The sequence below is a fragment of the Mobula hypostoma genome, chromosome 23, assembly GCF_963921235.1.
Source record: "Mobula hypostoma chromosome 23, sMobHyp1.1, whole genome shotgun sequence".
Taxonomy (NCBI): domain Eukaryota; kingdom Metazoa; phylum Chordata; class Chondrichthyes; order Myliobatiformes; family Myliobatidae; genus Mobula; species Mobula hypostoma.
In genome coordinates, this window is record NC_086119.1 from 17,833,331 (window position 1) to 17,850,952 (window position 17,622).

Sequence of the window (17,622 nt, forward strand, 5' to 3'; positions counted from 1 at the left end):
AACATAGGTGCTGGAGCTGACTTTTAATTGCAATGAAATATGGCAAATATATTTAAAATATGCTGTGATTACGACAATGAATCACCTTTTAGCAGTTTTCAGAGTTTTTTTTGTAAAACCCCTCCTTAATATTTTGTTCAACTGGAACTGAGGCAGGAAATGGTCATTTTCAGTATAAACGAAATGAGATCGGTGGGAAAGAATAACGATATACTCTGCAGTTTGGAAATGAAGGGAAAAGAGCAGACAATGAAAAGCTCAACTCAGAATATCACTTTTAATTCTTTCAATAGTACATTAACCTAAATAAATCCAAGACTGTTTAAAAATCCAAGTTAGGATTTCTTGGGGGACAATTTTTTTGAGCAAAGATTAAACTTAAAGGAAATATTTGAAACTGGCTGAGAAAAGTTAAGGTGTTACAGTAATGAGCTTTGATGAGACAAATAGTTTATTTTAATTTAAAACATAAACCTAATTATTGATGTGACAAATTAAGCCAAACCAAGCAATAAATGCAAGTATTTATTTGAACAACAATGCTTTAAATGATGCTATATGTGATAGACTGAATGCAACGTTCACTGGGAATTGAAAGGAGGGTGGTCTAGAGAATTAAGCTCAAGCTATTTCAAAAGTCATTACTCTGTTTCAAATAGTAAGGCCTTTTAAAGGACTTTTCTAATCTGCTAGAAGTTGCAGGGAACTGATGGCATTTCTAATACACTTGAATTTCTTTTATGACTAAATAGTGAAATCCTATAAATTAATAACTCAGAATAGAACAAAAATTGGTTGAATTAATTGGTTATTTATTTACAGTATTTTCAAAGTATATTTAAAAACAAGTCATTTTGCTTTTGTTCAGGAAATCTAGTGTATGCAACTGTGACAATTAATTTATTTGACCAATGCAACCTCTGTCTGAAGCTATCCGGCAAGTAAGAATGACTCCAACTATTTGCAAGAGAAACGGGGATGTGAGATGTAGTTTATTTACCAGGTCTAATTTCTATCATATCATCAGTGCGTTTTTCTGCAAGTTAAGAACAGCTTTGTGCACTTCACTCTAAGCCATGAATAGCAGCTACTCACCAGCTGAAGAAATGATTGGTGCCGCTGGGTTTAGTCCTGAATCACTGAAACAAAAAAAATATGAAAAAATAATGAAATTGGTACATTTCTAGAACATGAAAGGCACTGTCTTTATAACATATATCTAAAACACTAGTAATTAGAACTGAGCAAACTTTTGCATTTCACCCTCAAAATTGAAAAAGTATTCTCTCCTCACCATGTTATTCAGGAAGTATGCAAGGAAACACAAAGTGCTCAGCACGGAACAAATGTACCCTTTTCAGCAACTTCATGGGAATTTCGAGTGAATTTTAAAAGGAAAAGGGATTTTATTATCAACAATGTATTACATGCTGAAAACCTAGCAAATATACACAACACACTAATTACCAAGAAAAACATTCAAGATTCAAAAAACTTGATTGTCATTCTAACCATATATCAGCTCTGCAGGGCAGAATGAGACAGCGTTTCTCAGGGGCAGTGCAATCATAACATAACAAACGCAACACTAAATAATAAACATAACAATAAATAGTAAAACACAACAGCCACATGTCAGTTAAATCAGTTATAAGTGTCCAGTGCATGTTAAAAGTGTCCAAAGCAGAGTCAGGTGGAGCCGCTATTTAGCAGTCTGACTGCCTGTGGGAGGAAGCTGTTTAGTAGCCTTGTGGTTTTAGTTCTGATGCTCCTGTAACGTTTGCCAACATCATTCACTAAGATTGCCTGAAATCTATATTGTAGAATGCTTGCACCACAGCAAGTGGCTATTTGGTCGATTGTGCCTGTGTCAAGTCTCCATCTTAGAAACTACACTAGTTCTACCTCTGGCACTTTCTCCATATCCTTGCAAATTTTTTCTTCACCCTAAATTAAATTAATTCCCCCCTGAAGACTGCAGTGAAACTTTCTTCCATCACATCTGCAGGCAGTGCATTCCAGATTCAAAGAAAATGCTATGTAAAATAGTCTCTCCTCAGGTTTTACTTCTCTGGACCACCTTCAACGGACCACTTTCATTATTAGCCTTCTAATAATGTGGTGACCAGAAACTAACACAATACTCTAGTTGAGCCTAAACCAGTATCTTATAAAGGTTCTGCCCTGTCACTTTCACTTGCTTGTACACCTATTTTCTAGGTCCCTCTGCTCCTGTGCCCTTTCTAGGAAGCTTCCTTTCTTCTTTATGTTCTCTCCTCATTCTTTCTGACAAAATCCATCACGTTAGATTTCTCTATGTTAAACTGCATCAACCAGGACCCTGTCTATTCCACCAGTGTGCCTGTTGTATTCCCTTCACGGTTTACAATGCTGACAAATTTTTAGTCGGGTGCACCTCCATGTCCAGGTCATTAATAGAGATTCAAAAAAATGTCAGTGAATGTCTTTTATGTTTAGTAAAATACCTTTTATAGTCAGAATTTATGTAATTATAATCAACTTAAATAACTAAAATATGCATGTTCTTCTGACATTTGTGATAAAGAAGTAAACTAAATACATGCAAACTGTAGGATCCTTCCTCATAGAGGGATCAGAAGTGGAGAGAGTGAGCAATTTCAAGTTCCTGGGTGTCAATCTCTCTGAGGATCTAACCTGGTCCCAGCATATTGATGCAGCTATAAAGAAGGCAACACAGCAGGTATATTTCATGAGGTGCTTGAGGAGATTTAGTTTGTTACGTAAAACACTGGAAAACTTCTACAGATATACGGTGGAGAGCATTCTGGTATGGGGGGCGGGGGGTGCAACTACTGCACAGGATTGACATTGCAGAAAGTTGTAAAATTAGTCAGCTCCATCATGGATAGCAGGCTCTGTAGTATTCAAGACACCTTCAAGGAGTGATGCCTCAGAAAGGCGGCACCCATTATTAAGGGCCCCAGTCACACAGGACATGCTCTCTTCTGATTGTTACTGTCAGAAAGGAGATACAGAAGCCTGAAGGCACTCACTCAGTAATTCAGGAACAGCTTCTTCCCCTCTGCCATCTGATTTCTGAATGGACATTGGACTCATGAACACTACCTCACTTTAAAATTTTTTTTTTCTGTTTTTGCACTATTTTAAACTATTTAATAGACATATATATATATATATATATATATATATATATATATATATATATACACACACACACACATATAGAAAAATATACACAACACACTATACTTAGTATAATTCAGTTTTTTTCTATTATTTATCATGTATTGCTGGCGCTAAGTTAACACATTTCACAACATATGCTGGTGATATTAAACTGGCTTTCAAGGATATGGAAAGTGCCAGAAGTATAATTTGTGAAATTACTTTGCCTTTTTTTAAATATACATGTAACTGATGTACTTACCTCAGCTACTCAGTAGCAGTAAACAGAGCTTTCATAAAGAAAGATAAACATAATGAACTTCACTTGTTTTAGCTGAAAGAACTGATTGTGGATCTAAGGGCTGTTTCCTACTGTGTGTGTGTGTGTGTGTGTGCGCGCGCGCGCGCGCGCACGCGCCCTTAACTCCTGGTGGAGTCGTCTGGGCGCTGTCATGACAAGCTTTTTTTTTGGTATGCTCATCGTACAGTGTGTCTTGGGCATCTGAAACCTGGTGGTGCCCATCTCTCTCCAGGTACTTTTTGTATATGAGGTCAAGTTGTTAGCTCGACACTCAACCCAGGCACGGATGGAGAGCGTGCAAGGGAGCCGGCCAGATTCGAACTCGGGACCTTTTGCCCCGAAGTCCAGCACTGATGCCACTATGCCACCAGCTGGCCTCCAGTTATGTTTCACGGTAGTTGGTGGAAACTTACACCACAGACTTACTTAAGTAACTTTGAAATAACTTATTTGAAACATCTACAGCATGGCTTCTGCACTGAATATATAAAGCTCATTGGTGTAATTCTGCCTATGTTATAACTACAAGCTTATTTGTAGAGTTGCATGAACACAGAAATGATTCATAGAGCAAATAATTCAGGATACCTTAAGTAAAAGGACAAAGTTCAATGCGACCAACACATGAGATTGATGAAATTTCATAAAGTACTGTGCAAACACACACACACGTGTGTATATATATACAGATTCCAAATAATTAGTTTATAAATCATTACAGAATGTCTCTCTGGTGCTTCCCTCTCTCTTCCTCTTTTCTCAACCATGATTCCTCTTCTTCTTGCCCTCTTCTCACTCTCACTCCACAATCCAGACCCATATCAAAATCAGATTTATTATCACTCACATATGTCATGAAATTTGCTATGTTTTTCTGTTTGCAGTAGCAGTATTGTGCAATACAAAATTATTACAGTACTGTGCAAAAGTCTTAGGCACCATAACGCGTGCGCGCGCTCGCTCTCTCTCTCTCTCTATATATATATATATCTATACATATACACACACATACATGCCTCAGACTTTTGCTCAGTACTATACATTACAATGTGATCCGTCTATTTCCATGTTTATTAATTCAGTTATGATTGACCAAATGACAAATTAGTGCGCCCCATATGTTATTCAGTGCAACGTCTGTGCTGAGACAGAATCCTTTTCTCAAGGTGCAACCGCACAAGGGTGCAAATTGAATCACTTGGAAACCACAGAAAATTTACGTAGTGCCAGAATCAATGACAGACAGCACATTTTTCATGAGGATGTGATTAGAATTGGAATCTTAAACATTTCATGATGATCTGGAAATGCAAGGCCACAGGGAAAGGAACCATCTCATTCACGAGCATGATTCAGCCTTCACTTTGGAAAAAAAGCAGTTTAAAGTAGTCCAGCTAGTGAATTGCAGTGAATCTGTTGAATTACATCTAAAGTGATGACAGTCTAAACTAAATGACACAAACCTAACTTAATGATTCAACATTTCTATCAAGTATCTCAGGAATAAAAGAGGAACCCATTTACTGTGTGCTGTGTGCCAGGATCCAGCTGAGGGTACACATGGGTACATTAAGCTTCAGAACTCTTCGACGACTCTCATTACCAACATTGCCAATTCTCCATGAAGTGAAAGAACCAAAGTATAATTATATAAACTATAATAATAAAAATTCTATATCACAAAGGACTGCAGAGGTCTGTCTCTGGAGAGGGGGGTGGATTTAAAGAGGAAGGAATTGAAGAGTAAGAGGAACTGCACTGGAGAGGACATGAGGCCTGAGGCAGATCAAAGAAGATTATATTGAATGGTGGGGCAGATCTAATGACTATTCCTGGTCCTACTTTCTTACATTTGTTTTTGAATTTATTCACACTGTTGTGAGCTCTTGCCTCTAGATGACCGGGGAGAACTCACATTGCTGCTTGCCTGTGTAACCACTGCTGACAAGCACTGGAGTCCTGGAGGCACTGAAGCACATCTGTGAGCATGCAGCGCTTTAGACGTTCCTCCTCACGATGCACCTTCAAGCAGTCATATACTCTGGCACCTAGATATGAAAATACCATTAAATAACAGCATGCGGAATACCAATACTCTATCAACTTTCTTTAAAAAATCTCACATAACAATAGATATGTAAATGAATAAGTTTAATTTACAGAATCTAAAAGTTAGTTTTTGAAAGTAGAAACAATCAATGAAGTGGTATCGGGAAGAAATATGAGACCAATGTTAAAGAGATTTAAGATTTTACCAGTGGTCAGAAGAACTAACACCACAGAATATATTTAGCCTTCTCCTCTCTGTACACCTCCAAATTAAGTATGATATTATTCAATCACATAGAGCTGGTTATGGCAACAAAAATATTGCTTACACCATTGGTAACAACCAGAAGGCACTGAACCTTGATAACAGTCTGCATGAATCAGATTTTAACGAATTTTGTTTTACTTCTAATTTATAAATGGATTTTTTTGATTATGAATTTAATTAAATTCATACATTAACTTCAAATTTCAATTCTGAAAGTTAGTCCATATTTACAATGAATTAATTTAATATTGTTACCTTATTCCTTTTCAGAATATATGGATAAAAATGCAAGTAACTGAGTTATACAGCTCTCGTTACATACACGTGTAGTTCAACTCAGTGATTATGCAGAAAGTTTGAAGTTAATAATTCAGCTCCTTCTACCTTAGGCCACGAACTTATCAATCACCCCTGCTGTGGACCACAGGTCCAAGATGCCGACTTCTACAAAGAAGGGATCTGTATGCTCCACGACCGCTGGACTAAGTGTGTAAATGTAGGAGGGGACTATGTTGAAAAATAAATGTGCTAGGTTTTCTAAAATCGACTCATTCTACCATAGGCCACAAACTTATCAATCATCCCTCGAATGTCCTTTCAGTCCAAAAATCTCACCTCCAACTTGACCCCGAAATATTTCACAATTGAATACCCTCTACTATTTGGGGTGGAGAATGCCACAGATTGATAACCCGTTGATTTATAAAGTCTTGTGTCCCAACTCCTGTTAATCCTGAGATAATGCCTCTAGTTTTAGAATTTAATGGGCATGAAAGTAAAACGCCATCCAGTGGAGAGCTCCACTCTAACCCAAGAGCTGCTGCAGGAGTAAGAATGAGGATCAATATATTTTGAGATATTTATAAACCACTCATTTGTCAGATATTTCTGAAAAATGAAATTAATTAAAAGGTTACATTTTATTTGTAATTCTTTTACATAGGAATTACATCTCCCAATTCTGTCTTCTACATTATTCTACCTACACTAAATGCTGGAGGAATTCAGCAAGTTACGCAGCATTTCTAGCATCTGCAGAATCTCCTGTGTTCTACATTACTCTGATTCCTGTACTTAACTTCTTTTAAAAGTCAATTTAAAATGGGGGTTGATCTTTCTCTTGTACTGCTCTTTGTAACAAATGGATCTGAACCACAGTTTATGCATGTTTAAAAAAACTCTACAGAGGAATACATCAGAAAATATAAGCCAACAGCTGTGATTAACATTGGAGTCATTCAAAAACGAAATGGTGCTACTGGGCATCAAGCTGTGGAGATGATTTTAAATTGAGCATTCCCTGCAGAGTGATGTTTGATGACACTGTTAAAAGGACTTAAGGTTTTACCATTGGACAGATGAACTTACACCACAGTGTAAATGTTGCCTCTTCCTCCCCTTACATCTCCAAATTAAGCAACAGATCAGATAGAACTGGTTAGAAACAAAAATACTGCCTGCACCAATTTTTGGTTATAAAAGGCACAGGTACATTGATAACAATCAGAAAGTGCTGAATCTTGATAATACTCTGTATCAAATTTAAATGCTTATCATTGCTTCTGCTTTTCTAATTTACAAACTTTTTTTTAAAAGCTGCTACTAGACCTAGAATTCAATGCAAAGCTTTTATTTGCATATATTATGTAAAAATATTTTACACGCATGCACAGTAACATTATTTCATGGTACATTTAACTGGATAAGATGCTCTTTATAAAACAGCTTTCCTCTTTCTTCCAGCATGCTTGTATTTACAAGGTTATTCTGAGAAACAGAAGTTATTGAATAGCATTCCCAAATAATTCACCACGGAATGTGAAGATTCCTGCCCTTCTGTATTCTTGCAAACGCTTGATTTCTTTCCGGAGTTCAAAATCCACTGTGGAAAAAGGATATGTCAAGAATTGGAATTCTGTAATTTAATTTGTGTAACATTATTATTCCCCAGGGGCCCACTCCAACCACCTTTTCATGATAGTTTATATTTCCATGACCTAATATAATGCAAAGCTGGTTGATAAAATTCTATATTTTGTGCCCTGAAAACAAACCTATTGCTTTGTGTGTATATTAAGACAGTTAAAAAGTACAAAAATCACTATTAAAAAGATAAATTCAGTGGCCACGTTATTAGGTACATCTGTTCATTACTGCAAATATCTAATCAGCCAATCATGTGGTAGCAACTCAATGCATAAAAACATGCAGAAGTGGTCAAGAGGTTCAGCTGTTAATGAGACCAAACATCAGGGTTAAGTATCTCAGACACTGCTGATCTCCTGGGATTTTCAAACACAACAGCCCTTAGAGTTTACAGAGAATGGTGCAAGAAACAAAAAAAAAATCCTGTGAGCAGCAGTTCTGTGGGTGAGAACACCTTCTTAATGAGAAAAGTCAAAGGAGAATGACCAGACTGGTTCATGCTGACAGGAAGGTGACAGTAACTCAAATAACTATGTATTACAACAGTGGTATGCAGAAGAGCATCTCTAAATGAATGCACATGTCAAACCTAGAAATGGATGGACTACAGCAGCAGAATGCCTGTACCTAATAAAGTGGCCAATGAATCTGAATTCTAACTAAGATCAAAATAAGCAATAGAACATACTATCATCATAAGAAAACAAACAAATGCAAGTACCACATACATGAATGACTTTCAATAAACTTATCATGTTCTGTAGGTCCCAATAGTCTTGCAAAGTGTCTCATTGCTTCATAGAGGTCTTGAACTTCTTTAGGATATCTTCTTTCAAGAACTGCAATTATAGAAACAAATAATTCTGAATGTATATTCTCTATGCTTATGTGATGCAATTGCAATTATCCCAGGAAATGCTTTATAATAATGCACAAAGCTTTTGCATAATTAGCTCCAAAAGATCCAATGGTTCTTTAGCTGCATCGACATCCTTTAAGTATTCAGGGATAATCAATGTGTTTCTACGTTTAACCATCAACCATTATACATAACAAACATCAACTGCTGATGAGTCACTAATGACTTCTGAGACTGGAAGACATATTAGTCCTACATTTTCTGCTTTCTTAATTTCTCTTAGAATGTTTTTCATTCTTTTGTTTGATGCACACTTTACTAAGGCCTGCTGTTTACGTATCTCAGTATTAAGCTGTTTTCATTATCTTCCTGTTACTTTTGAACACCGCCTTTTTAGTATCTATGTAACAGACATTCTTTTCCTAAAAGAGTTGGGCAAGCAACAAGAGGCACTTCAGAGATAAAGGCCATTGGGAAGATAGAAAAAATCATTTTTCCCTTTCTCTCCACCCTAAACATTCTTGCCAGTTTTAGCATCTTGTTTCTCATCAGGGCCATCTTACTTTCTCTCTACTGACTTCAAATGGATTTTCCATGTAGCCCACGGGAGATGCATCACTTGGCCTTTCACCCCTTCCTTCCCATCAAACAGTGGGTGAAGCAGTACTTCACTTGCACTTCACTACACTACATTTGGTGTTCATAAAATGCCCACCTCTGCACTAGAAAAACCAAACTGAGATTGGGTCATTGCTCTGCTGGTACTCCACAAAGTTTCCAGTTGCCTGGCACTTTAATTCACTAACCCACTCCAACTCTGACTGGCCTCCTGTAGAAGGCGCACGGTAAGCTTGAGGTACAACATCTCACCTTCCCTCTGGGCATGTTGCAGCTTTCCAGGCCCTATTCCGTAATCCCCAATTTTGGGTAACTCGCCCTTTCTTTTGATTGTATCAAAGCTGGGTAATTCGCTTGTCATCATTTTGGCCCCGTTTTTTGTATTCTATTCATATAGTTTGGGTTACTGGGCATGTCCCACAGCCTCACCAATAACAACATAATAAACAAACAAAAAGGCTTAAAGTGCTAGCAGCTGCCCACAGTAAGCCTTCTAGACACTCGCCATCAGAGATATTCCCCATGTTTTACCTATCCTTCCCTTACCTTCTCTACTACTGAAAATAAACTTAAAAAAAAAATCTCCCCATTTCTTAGGAAGGATCCCAGATCTGAAATGATAAATGTTTCTAATCCCAAAGAAGTGGCCTGACATTCTGAATGTTTCTAGCATTTTCTTTTGTATTTCAGACTTCCAGCATCTGCTGATTTTGACTGTCATTGGCTGGTTTCCCTCCCCAATCTCAATAGGATCCCCTTCAACCTAACCCAACGAGCACTAGAAGATTTATGGAAGCTACAAAGTGTCCTTATTTGCTATCAAGTTTATTTAAAATTGCAAATGTTAGATCCATTGTGAATACTTAAATATATTAATTTAAATTGCATCTTTCTCTTCAATTCCTCTCAGAAAGCAAAATATGTGAGAACTTTCTTCTATATTAGCCTTAGATCATAGTTGTTTACTGCACTATGCTTAGAATTTTACAGACTGTATAAACTGATTTTATTTTATGGGTCTACTTTTTGTCATGTGCTCAGGATCCTGAAAGACTTCTATTGTGCTACAGTTATGCTGAATATGAGTTAGCATATTCCAATAGTATGTGTGTTGTTTTAATTTGAGCTCAGTTTCTATAGCTACTCTTTTTGAATGAGTCAAGGAGCTTTCGTGAGATACAAGCTAATTAATTAATGGTTAATCATTGGCTTTGAAGATATTCTGATGTTACTCAAAACACCCAAACTCTATTTTTAATATTTGCCTGCCTATTATGTATTTCCAGTATATAGTGTGTTTATTTTTTAAATTTATAAATAAATTTTAAACAAAATAATGCAAAAGGAAAACTGATCACTATTCTGTAGAAACACATAACAAATTATAATACACATCTTAATTAGTTGACAAGCTAATTTTATCTTAGTGAATCTATTTCATAACCACACAATATCTTGTACAGTTGATTTACCATGACCTATTTTCAAAATCATTTCCCGATCAGCAGATTATAAATATTGATAATATTACTATTAAAATGTGTTGTAAAGAAGCTGCCTGCTTTGGTATTACAATTAATAAAATTGTACACGAGTAGAATGGCAAAAGCATCCTTAACTGACTAGTGCTCAACAATAAGCAATTGCAAACATGTTTGTATTAAAGCATTTTGCTTTGCAAGCTGGTGAACTGATGAGAATAACAAATCAAGGAGATATAACCAAGGTTTACCAATGTTTGAAGAGACAGGGTGTGAGTTGGGACAGTCAGCACAGCTTTCTGTATGGTAAGTCATGTTTGACAAATCTCTTGGAATTGTTTGAGGGTAGATGAAGGTAGGGCTGTCAATGTTGTCTGTAGGGACTTTAAAGTAAGGTGCTTTACGGCAGGCTAGTCTGCAAGGTTAAATTGCAGGGGATCCAGAAGGAGACAGTGGATTGAAAGCATGGAATGAGCCAATGTTTGGCCGGTTTAAGTTGAAAGCCAGATTGAAAATGTCGGTGTCAGGATCAGAGGTGAGTGACAGGCCAGTGCTTAGATCGCTGCTCAGTGAGGTTTACTTGTCTCTGTGCTGAACTAAGACTGTGACTTGTAACTAACAGGCTCCTGAACCGGCTGCAGCGATGGCTGGCTTCGCGGCTGTGATCTCACTTTCGTGAACTTTAGTTCTGAATGTTATTTGCATGATTTATTCTTTTTTTGGCACATTGGATGTTTGATGGTCTTTTTTTAAAAAATGGGTTCTATTGGGCTTCTTTGTTTTATGGTTGCCTATAAGGAGACAAATCTCAGGGTCGTATATAGTATACATATTTTGATAAGAAATGTATTTTGAACTTTGGATTCATAACTGACTTAATGGTAGGAAGCACAGGGTGATGGTCGAGGATTGCTTCCTGGACTGGAGCCCTGTGTTTAGTGGTGTACTGCAGGACATGGTGCTGGGACCTCTGGAGTTTGCAATTTACATAAACAATTTGGATAGTAAGTTTCAGGATATTAAAAGAGGTGGTGGTGTACATGTTTAGAAGATTATGAAAAATTACAGGGATCAGCTAGGTATGTGGTCTAGGAAATGGGTTTCAATACAGATAAACGGCGGGAGGAGAAGATGGTGGTGCGATGCGGCGCGCGTAGCCTCTCCAGTGAAATGATATCGTATTGTTAAATAGGGGCCGTGAACAATTCTGATTTGATGGAGACAGCTGTGAGAGCACGGAGGGACATCGGGAGTAACTTCTGAAATGCCCGGTTCGCTGCCGCTGCTACTGTGCGATTGAGAATCTCTGGAGGGAAGGCCCCAAAATCCTCGGCTTTGCCTGCTGCTGGCAACCGGGGCTAGGGTCGAAGCGTTCAGCAGAGATGGTGCTTGGTGTCGGACGGCTGGTCGGAGCTCGAAGTTTTCGGACGACTCAGAGTCGGACTGTGGTCGGGTATGGCAGGGAGAGTTTTCTTCCTTCTCCCGTATGCGTGAGATGTGGGACTTTCGAGAGACTTTGAACTTTTTACCGTGCAAATGGCCTGTTCTTCATCAAGTTACGGTATTGCTTGTACTGTTGTAACTATATGTTATATTTATGTGGTTTTTGTCAGTTTTTCAGTCTTGGTCTGTCCTGTGTTTCTGTGATATCACACTGGAGGAATATTGTATCATTTCTTAATGCATGCATTACTAAATGACAATAAAAGAGGACTGCGTGTCCTCATAATCTAATCTAAATGTAAGGTATTGCATTTTTGGAGATCAAAACAGTAGAGCTTCATCAGTCAGGGTATTGAGTATGGGAGATAGGAAGTAATGTTGCACTTATAAAATAATGTTGATACTGCATTTAGAATACTGTGTACAGTTTTTGGTTCAATAATATATTGTTAAACTCTAAGAATGCAGTAAAGATTTACCAGGATGTTGCCTGGTTTTGATGGCTTGAATTACATGGAAAGACTGTGAAGACCGGGACTTTATTCCCTGGAACATAGGCAATTAAAGGGAGATCTGATGGAGATCTTGTGGGACATAGATAGAGTGAAAGCACAGTTTTTTTTTCCCAGGAGGGGGTGCTAAAAGCAGGAATGAATAGGTGTAAGATCAGAGGAAGAAATTTAAAAAGGGACATTAGGGGCAGCTTCTTCATGCAAAAGGTGGCGTTTACTGTATTTGAAATGAGCTGTTAGAAGTAGTGGTTGATGAGGGCACATCAGCAACATTTAAAAGACATCCAGATAAGCACATGAGTAGAGGGCTATGGACAAAACATGGGCAAAAGGAACTAGCTCACTGGCAATACAGATGCCATGGACCAGTTGGACCTGCTTCCACACTGTGTGGCTTCATGACTCCATGAGGATTCAAAAAGAGAAGAGGAAAGTGTAGAGATTGAGAACTTGGGGGTGGGGGAGCTCCAAGCTGTGGGACACAAATGAAAGAAATGGCTAACAATCTGGAAGCAAATGCGAATGAGGTTTACCGAGCTCCTATGATATGAAGCTGCTAAAAGATTTAAATATGAACAGGAACGGAACAAAATCTGGACAGGAAAAAAATGGGTGAAACAAGTTCACAGTGCAGAGGATGAGAAGTTCTTTGATACGAAAAGAATAGTCAAGATCAGAAAGGACAAAAGCATGGATGAAAATAAGGGCAGTACAAGAGAGAAAGTGATAGAAATGGTAATGTTTAGAGAATTAAAAACTTAATGTGTAATATTGATTATAAATGAATATTACAATGCTCAACTTAATTTAACGCTACATTAATGGACTTGGACAGCAACCACTACAGCTAAAGGCCAATTTGCCAGCATAAAGATCAAAGGAATTAACAAATTAAAAACTCAAATAGGCACAAAAGGATTAGACAACAATAAAATTGAGCACATTTGCACCATGCTTTCCCACACAAAATTCTTGATTTACTCTATGAAATTAATAAAACATTTATTTCATTTAACATATGGGTACCAAAAACAATTGCTTAGTTGCATCAGCAAGGCATTTGACAAGGTACCCCATGCAAGGCCTATTTCTAAGTTTCTATAACTTATTCCAGGTTAAAAAAATAGCAAACAGCAAATGTTAGTTGATGTACTTCTTCACCAATAGCGTGAGGATCTGTGATAATTGTTTTTTAATTTTAAGGAGAATAACTTAGGAGTTGCAGTTCAGAATGACACATGATTTCTTCAGATCTGTAAAACTATAAGCTTGCATTTAGACTTACTGGATACTTGCTGATACTTACTCTGAAATTTCCTGAGGTTAATGAGCCCATGGTCTCTCAGAATTCTGTAGAATGCAAAATTCAACAATTAGTAAGTATCTTCTACATTACTGGTAGAATCAAATCATTTAATAGTTCAATGTCGTCACTGTTTTCACTAATAAAAGCATTCTCCTCCAAAACATTTATTAATTATATAAACAAACTCTCTGCAGTAATAAAGAGCACAAAATAGCTCACAACAGAGGTAGGGATAGGTGGGAGTACAATTTACTACTTTAATGGTCCCAGGGGCTCAAATACAGATTACACATCCTTTTCAAAATTGGCTTTGACAGAGATAAAATATTCTGTGTTATGTGTAAGGGTAGAAGGGGTCACCGGCTTTAGCGTCCAGGAGTTGATCTGTTGGTCAGAACTTAAACTGGTTAAACTATTTTGCAGTCTTGAGTAAAGTGATTTGGTGCATCACTCCAAGCTTAATCTTACAAATTTCATACAGTATGTTCTGGTCAGGAAATAATTTTGTATAATACTGGAAGCTCAGAAATTTAACTGTGAAAATATCAATATCTGAACATATTAGAACACCACTGCATGGATTTTAGTGCACTGACTTTTCAGTGGGCAAGTGGTAACAAAAAGCATGATATGCTCACAGATGGATCAGTACACTACATAAATTTGTTTAGTACTGAGGCATTCTATATAAAATAGCTCATTTGAATACTTCATTAGTAATCATATAGTCTGAGAAATCCTGTGGCCAAGAAGAACATTATATAATTCCAAGTTTGTTTTAAATTCCCAAATGGCATTTATGCTGAGCAGAAGTCACAAGCTCTTGATTTTTCTTTTGGTGAGTTATAATAGCCAAATTTGAAATGAGAGTGCACTTTACAACAAAATCAGAAGGGAATTATCTTCAGCTCCCCTCTACCCAGGAAAAGATATACTGAGCTAGGAGCAAAGTTGATAATTTCCAAAACTGTTTACTCTGGTTTAAAAAAAATGACACCAGTTTCAACAACAATCAGATTCATGCACATCATGGACAAGAAACTAGTTTTGCAATTTCGCATTTTTCCGCCTGACCTCATAAAATAGATTCAGGGGATAGTCCTTGTCACCCTGCTAATATTTTGCCCAACCGCAAGCATGGTGTAGCACTATTATGTCTACTACAGGACCTGTACTTTGTGGGACCCTTTTACCTATGGTGTTAACTTTCCAAAACTGACTAGACAAAGAACCATCTGGGAATGCTTCAGTCAGGAGGAGGTAGCGACACTGTGAAACTGTTGTACATAGCCTGCCTCAGGAGCTCAAGAGCCCCAGTGAATTATTTTTATTGGACCTTTCAAATAAAAACCCTTTCTTATCAACAGAGGGAATTTCAATGCTTTTTTAAAAAAGCATAGGAGATGTGGGAGTAGAGTAGGAAAAAGATAGTGAGAGGAAAAGAACTATGCTGCCCAGATGGCAAAATTTGCCAAAATGTTTCAGTATTTGGTTAAGAATTGCCACTCAGAACCCTTGCTACTGATTTGGATAATAAATCTAGGTCTCTTCACAAAAGAGTGTGTATCAATGTGCTACACTGTACAAACCCATTATTTTTTGGCTTTTGTTTAGACATGCATGCACTGCTAATGATTGATAACGAAAATCGCTAGTATTGCCTTAATTGTGACAAACTCCTCAAATGTGGTTAAAATATTGCTAGGAAATCTTGCTTACAAAGATTTATTTACGTCCATTTTCCATTATATCTGGAACTTTCTCACACATAGCAGAATTTAAGGCTGAGGTGCAAAAATCTGTATGCTTAGCACTGGTATGTAACTGAAGGAAAGAATCAGTTTGTTTACAAGATATAAGCAAACAAACAGAAGAGGCAATTCATCCTGATTCCTTATGGGATTGGAAATGATTTTCAAAATAAAAACAGAAAAAAAATCCAGGTGTATAAAAGGTCAAACTAATTCAGTAGGAACTTACTTTTTTCTTCGCTGTCGCTCTTTTAATCTAGAGTGATAGATATCTACCACAGCAAGCTTCAAAGCTGTTCAAAGTAAAAATATTAAAATGATGAAGGGATTACTTCAGCAAACACCAGCATTTAATCACTGTATTAAAAAGAGAAGGTTGAATTGTTAAATAAACTGCTAAGAGAGAATAATATAATTTGACTCTCTTGAATAGAGTTAATACATAGAACAGCACAACACAAGAACAGGCCTTTCGGCCCACAATATTGTGCCACACCAATTAAATTAATAATCAAATGGCTAACTAATCTCTCCTGCCTATGTCCATATCCTTCCATATTTCTCACATTTATGTGTTTTCTTCAGAATTACATTTTTTGGTTAAATTTTAATAAGTTCTAGCAATAAGGGAGTCAAAAGCAGCGGTGTGACTTCAGTGCTATAATGCAACACGCTGCAGAGCAAAATATTGTAGTGACTGGTGAGCAAACTGAAACCCTTATTGTAATTTTTGTGTATCCAGAAATACTGTGCTTGCTATATAAGAAATTGCCGAGTTAAACCCATCAATATTCTGAAACAATTTCCACTATAATTTATTTTGGCATCTTACTACAACAGACAATTACAAGTTATTTTGTTAAAAGGAGAATTAAAAAGCTCTCCTTGCATGAAGGAAAAATCATAAAAGAAGCAGTTATGTTTTGATAGGTTTTACTAAGCTAGCAAAGAATATACTGTCACTCACCGTGCAAAATATCTGAGTCATCCTCGACGAAATCAATGTCCCTCAAGTCCCATTCTGCATAATTATCAAATTCCTGTTTGAGAGATATATGCACCACAGTTTAGTTATCATTCAGTTTATTTTAAATAAATGCAATAAGTTGAAAAGCAACTGCTGCAACAGTTATTGGAAGGAAGCTGGTCAGCCTAGGCCTTCCACTAAATTGTAATTGTCAAATACAAACCAAGGTAAAACTGTTTATTCCCTCTTCAACACTGTCAGCTTGACGTTGCAGCATGTGCTCCCTGTTAACATGTCTCAAACTGGGATCTTGAAAGTGGCCTTCTGGCCATAATATTTAGGCCAGTATCCAAGATATTTCAAACATTAAAAAATTGAGGCGACCTGATGATATAGTGCATTCAACTGCCCTTCACTTGGGGTGGCAGAGGGACACAATGTGACCAGCTTATGCAAGAAAGAATTGCAAATCGATGAGAGTCCTGTCTGTGTGCATGAGTGGGTGGGAAAGAGGCTTGTTTTACTGTTGTTTTGCTTTGTTGTGTTGTTGTTGCTCAGCGGAACAACATAAGCAGCAATACCATGGGCATCATGGGCATGCTATGTAGGTACTTACCATAGTAACACTTGCATGCTGCCCCCAGCACATCCTTGGGTGTGTTGGTTGTTAACGCTAACAATGTACAGTACAGTGCAAAAGTCTTATGCACCTGAGACTTTTTATATAAATTTTGTTTTAGATGTTTAAATTTTGTCTTCTGTACTAGTGTCAGTAGAAAAGAGCAAATGTTAGATTTCCAAACATACATTTTCCAAAAAAAAGTTAGAGAAATTTTTGTACTTCATTAAAGAAAGTTACATACTAAATAATAGATGACTTTTCAAATTAAAACTTGATTACTTTGTAGGTATATAGCCCAGTGCATGATTAAACAAAGACAGTAAACAGCATGCTAATGATCAATGACAAAAT

At 37.1% G+C, this 17,622-nt stretch overlaps 1 protein-coding gene across 5 annotated transcripts in view; it reads right to left on the reverse strand.

The window, feature by feature from the left end:
- tada2a (transcriptional adaptor 2A) overlaps nucleotides 1-17,622 on the reverse strand; it is a 51,514-nt gene that overhangs the window by 2,983 nt on the left and 30,909 nt on the right. For 4 of the 5 annotated variants that reach the window (XM_063031101.1, XM_063031100.1, XM_063031103.1 and 1 more), the window contains 7 exons: nucleotides 16,650-16,722; nucleotides 15,912-15,975; nucleotides 13,932-13,975; nucleotides 8,441-8,551; nucleotides 7,597-7,668; nucleotides 5,385-5,517; nucleotides 1,096-1,139 (listed from right to left, as the gene is read on the reverse strand). In XM_063031101.1, coding sequence (XP_062887171.1) covers nucleotides 1,096-1,139; nucleotides 5,385-5,517; nucleotides 7,597-7,668; nucleotides 8,441-8,551; nucleotides 13,932-13,975; nucleotides 15,912-15,975; nucleotides 16,650-16,722 — 541 coding nt within the window. Of the gene's footprint in view, nucleotides 1-85; nucleotides 216-1,095; nucleotides 1,140-5,384; nucleotides 5,518-7,596; nucleotides 7,669-8,440; nucleotides 8,552-13,931; nucleotides 13,976-15,911; nucleotides 15,976-16,649; nucleotides 16,723-17,622 lie in introns of all 5 variants that reach the window. The other variant, XM_063031105.1, reaches the window with a different exon arrangement.